General features: G+C 49.1%; 1 protein-coding gene across 4 annotated transcripts in view; it reads right to left on the reverse strand.

Moving 5' to 3' along the window:
- Positions 1 to 972: 972 nt before the first annotated feature.
- The window catches only part of LOC103763000 (potassium voltage-gated channel subfamily A member 2), a 6,162-nt gene continuing 2,615 nt past the window's right edge, over positions 973 to 4,519 (reverse strand). For 3 of the 4 annotated variants that reach the window (XM_018079801.3, XM_029962560.1, XM_029962561.1), the window contains 2 exons: positions 4,068 to 4,454; positions 973 to 3,288 (listed from right to left, as the gene is read on the reverse strand). In XM_018079801.3, the coding sequence (XP_017935290.1) occupies positions 1,708 to 3,207 (1,500 nt within the window). In that variant the 5' untranslated portion in view covers positions 3,208 to 3,288; positions 4,068 to 4,454 and the 3' untranslated portion in view covers positions 973 to 1,707. Of the gene's footprint in view, positions 3,413 to 4,067; positions 4,455 to 4,519 lie in introns of all 4 variants that reach the window. The other variant, XM_029962562.1, reaches the window with a different exon arrangement.

Consider the following 4,519-nt stretch of genomic DNA (forward strand, 5'->3'; position numbering starts at 1 on the left):
CCCAGATGGGAATGGGGAAAGCAGATGAGATCCCCCTGGATCAACAGCTCCCATCCCCAAATACCAGCAGGGATGAAGAAGCAGAGACAAACTCAGGCTCTCTGCACCCCAACTCACTGCTCTAAAAACTTTGGAAGAAGGCAAAGCAAAGGCTCAGAGGCACCAGCTCAGATCCAGCCCACCCCCAGCACATGCCCTCTCCATCATAGAGAAATAAACCCCCAGCCCTAGGGCTCTATGTGGTTGAAAAAGAGTTTTCCAACCCAAAACACGCCCTGCCCTGGTGATCCCGTGGGCTCCACGGGGCAGGTCATCCTGCTCCAACCCATGTCCCACCATCCCAGCACCCCTAAATCAGGAAATCCCCGACGCCCCAAGAGCTCTGTTTGCTGAGGATTCGGCCCTGTAGTCGCTCTCTAAATATCTACATACACACACACAAGAATTATACAGGAACGGCTGAAAACTGCTGAACAAACAAGCCAAGAGAGCAATTCCACCTGCTCCTCGTGCCCTCTCTGATCCTCCGTGGTTTCTGCTCCTGACACCAAGATTAATGACTAATTACTCGCCCCATAATGAGTGCAGGTGTTTAACTTTCAGCTCACCTTCCGTTGCACTAGTTGGCTCTTGGGTCTGAATGCTCAGACACTCAGGCTTTGCCTTGTTACCTATCCAACTGTTGTCAGCACATGCCTTCTCCATCCTGTTTTTAACTATAGTTGGGATTTTTGAACTCCCATGAATCTCCTTTGAGCCACTGGAGAATCTATAAACACTATAAACATGAATATTGTAGAGTCTACTAAGAAAATATATATTTGTGTGTGTATTAAATATTCAGATTCATGCAACAAATATCCATGCAGCTGTACTGTATTACTGGTTAAATTTCACTGCAGTATAAATATATTATAGGCCACAGCATAGTTGCTCCAGTTTTATATATAGATGTAAAAAAAGATGCTTTTTCCAACTCATTTTCAACATATTAGTGGAGATGTCTTTGGTGAGCCTGGAAATATTAGGGATGGAAGTGTTATCTGAAGAAATACTAAAATCCAAGTGCTTGATTTATTTACCCGGCCCTCCCGATGCCTGGCACAGAAAATTTAAGACTTAATAAATAATGTGCTGTCACACTAATTATCCCTCCCCTGGGCCTCACACTGGCACACTGCAGTGGCTGAAACTATTGCAGCATGCAGCATTTTCAGTTATGAAACACGAGCCTGGGCGACGCGGCCGGGCTTGGCATTCCCAGGGTGGAAACCTGAGCCTTCCAGCAACCCGGACACTCGCCCGCATCGTCCCTTCAGCGAGTTCTGCCTGACCTTTCCCAGCCCTTCCCTGGAAGGTGGTCGTCACCCCGGACAGGGATCTGGCACAGCCCGGAGCCGCCCCTCGTATCCCCATCCTGCTGCTGGAAATACCTCCCATATCTTCGGAAACCCACAAGCCTGGGATGGGAGAAGGGCAACAAAATGGTTTGGGTTTAGTTTGTCGGTTTGTTTTTGTTTTTTTTTTTTGCACAGACGCTTATTCAGTGTGGAAATAGAAGGTTAAAAGTAACTTACACAGCTATTGCTTCCCATGCAGAACCAAATATACACCGTAGAAAATACTGTGTTAACTACAATGCAGAGCAGCACTCAATATCTGCAATTGTTCCACTGCAGCTTTAAATACATTACTAGGTTTTAGCTACTAGACATCGGTTAGCATTTTGGTGATATTCACATAGTTTGTGTTAGCTAGGGTGCAATTGGCTGTCTTCAAGTTCTCCTCCCTAAAATCCTCATTGCTATTGTTTACGCCTTCCTGAATCTCCATATAATCAGACTTACTAATAGTAGAGGCACTTCTGCTTTTCTTTAGGTCAGGGGAAGAGGGGATCTTTGGGCAGCTGGTTACTTGCAGATATTGAGCCTGCTCCTCTCCCTCCGTCTCCCGGTGGTAGAAGTAGTTGAAGTTGGACACTATGACGGGCACTGGTAAGGCAATCGTTAATACGCCGGCAATGGCACACAAGGAACCCACTATTTTCCCCCCGATGGTTGTGGGGACCATGTCTCCGTAGCCAACAGTCGTCATGGAAACCACAGCCCACCAGAAGGCGTCGGGGATGCTCGGGAACTGGGACTCGCTCTCATCGGCCTCGGCGAAGTAAACGGCGCTGGAGAAGAGGATGACGCCGATGAAGAGGAAAAATATCAAGAGGCCCAGCTCCCGCATGCTGGCCTTGAGAGTCTGCCCCAGGATCTGCAGCCCCTTGGAGTGCCGGGAGAGCTTGAAGATCCTGAAGACCCGCACCAAGCGGATGACTCGGAGGATGGCCAAGGACATGGCTTGCTGGCCTTGCTGGCCATCCTCTGGCTTCTCAGCCAGCTCTGTCCCTAAGGTGATGAAATAGGGGATGATGGCTACGATGTCAATAATGTTCATGATGTTGGTAAAAAACCCAGCCTTGCTGGGGCAGGCGAAAAACCTCACCAGGAACTCGAAGGAGAACCAGATGATACAAAGTGTCTCCACGATGAAGAAGGGGTCTGTGAAGGAGGTGGACTGCTGGTACCCCATGCTGCTGTTGGAATAGGGGAGGTGGCTCAGCCCGCTGCCATGCATGTCTTCATTCTCATCCCGAAAAATGGGCAACGTTTCCAAGCAGAAGCTGACGATGGAGATTAAAATCACCATGACGGAGACAATAGCTATAATCCTGGCAGGGCCTGAGCTCTCGGGGTACTCAAAGAGCAGCCACACTTGTCTCTGAAACTCGTTCTCAGGCAGTGGCCTCTCCTCTTCTTTGATGTAGCCCTCGTCCTCTCGAAACATCTCCATCGCCTCTTCCCCCAGTTCATAGAATCGAATCTCTTCCGAGAAGATGTCCAAGGGCACGTTAACCGGCCTCCTCAACCTCCCCCCAGACTGGTAATAGTACAAGATCGCATCGAAGCTGGGTCTGTTCCGGTCAAAGAAATACTCGTTCCGGAGAGGGTCGAAATATCTCATCCTCTTTTTAGGATCCCCTAATAAGGTCTCTGGGAACTGGGCGAGCGTCTTGAGCTGCGTCTCGAAGCGCAGCCCCGAGATGTTGATGACCACCCTCTCGCAGCACTCATGGTCGGTCTCAGGGTTGTACGTGTCCTGCGGGTGACCGGGAAGAGCTGCAGCTTCATCTGCAGGATCTCCAGTAGCAACTGTCATATTGGGGTTTCAAAGAAATCCTTATGCTAAGCTCTTCCCAGGACCCAGTGGTGGGCTCAGGTTCAGGGCAGGGCTACTATCCTGCAGAAGGACAGGTACGTAGGGTTGAAAGAGTCTCATGAAAAGGCAAAGGGATGAGATAAAAAAAAAAAAAAGGAGGAAATAAAAAATTTAAAAAAAAAAAAAAGGAGAAAGAAAATCACCCCTGCTGAGAAAGAGAGAGATGGAATAAAGCTGGGGGGAGGAGAGCAGATCCCTTCACTAGCATGTCTATGCCCTTTCTTGTGGGGTTAATTTGCCTTCTGTGATACAGAGTTCAACAACTCCCCTCTAAACCCATTAGGTGGAACAGAGAAAACACCTGAGGAACCATCACCTGTTCAAAACCAGCACGGAAAAACTGGCATTGGCAAAGCAGGGCTTTTTTTTTCTTGGCTAAAAATCAAAATTCCAATTAAAAAGAAAGAAACCAAAAACAAAGAGGGGGAAGGGAAGAGAAAGGAAGAGAGAAAAATAACCCCATCCAGACCTAGAGTGGCAAGGGGACCCCAGGGGGTGCCGGGCTCAGCTCATTCCCAGGCATGCAGTGAAGGGTTAATTAACATTTAACCGTGCGATCTCAGGCAATCGACCCTCCAGAAAAACTCGAACTCGGCTTTTAACACCTTCCCAATCCTCTTGCCCTAGCCACGAAGCAGCGGCTGGGCGACATGCTGCCCTCCCTGCCTGCAGCCAAGCTCTGGAATGCGGAGCCAGCGATTCCCCACGGACCACCGCAGTCCCCCTCCTCGGCCGCTGGTGTCCCGGCTCCTGTCATCCTTTGCAAACCACCATGGCACACAGAAAACAAATCACATTACCTGGAGAAGCCAAATCTTAGTCTCTTAGTAACACCGATTATCTGACCCCGGGGAAATCCTAGAGAGAAATACAGGCTTCCAAGATCCCCATAATTTCCTCTCTCTTCAAAGTTAAAAATAATGGTGAGTCATCGTAGAAAAAGGAGAAGGGACATAAGAGGGGTTAAATTCCCAGATGGTGGAAGTCAGGTCTTGTAATGGTTTGGACTGGAGAGAGAGAGAAAAGAGAGACAGAGAGACAGAGAGACAGAGTCTTCCCGGGAGCTGTTGCAGATATGCACTTCAGGGCAGATGAGCGTCTGTCTGATGCCTTTGGTACGACGGTGAAAAGCTGCTAAGCTCAGCAAAACCCGATGTCTCCAGTGTCCTCGGGAGGTGTGGCATCGCCTGGAAAAAACACCGAGAAGGTAACAAGCTGCCGGAGGTTCCAGAGGAGCATCTGCAAAGCCGCG

The sequence above is a fragment of the Manacus vitellinus genome, unplaced genomic scaffold (genome assembly GCF_001715985.3).
Source record: "Manacus vitellinus isolate BGI_N305 unplaced genomic scaffold, ASM171598v3 scaffold_47_pilon, whole genome shotgun sequence".
Lineage (NCBI taxonomy): Eukaryota > Metazoa > Chordata > Aves > Passeriformes > Pipridae > Manacus > Manacus vitellinus.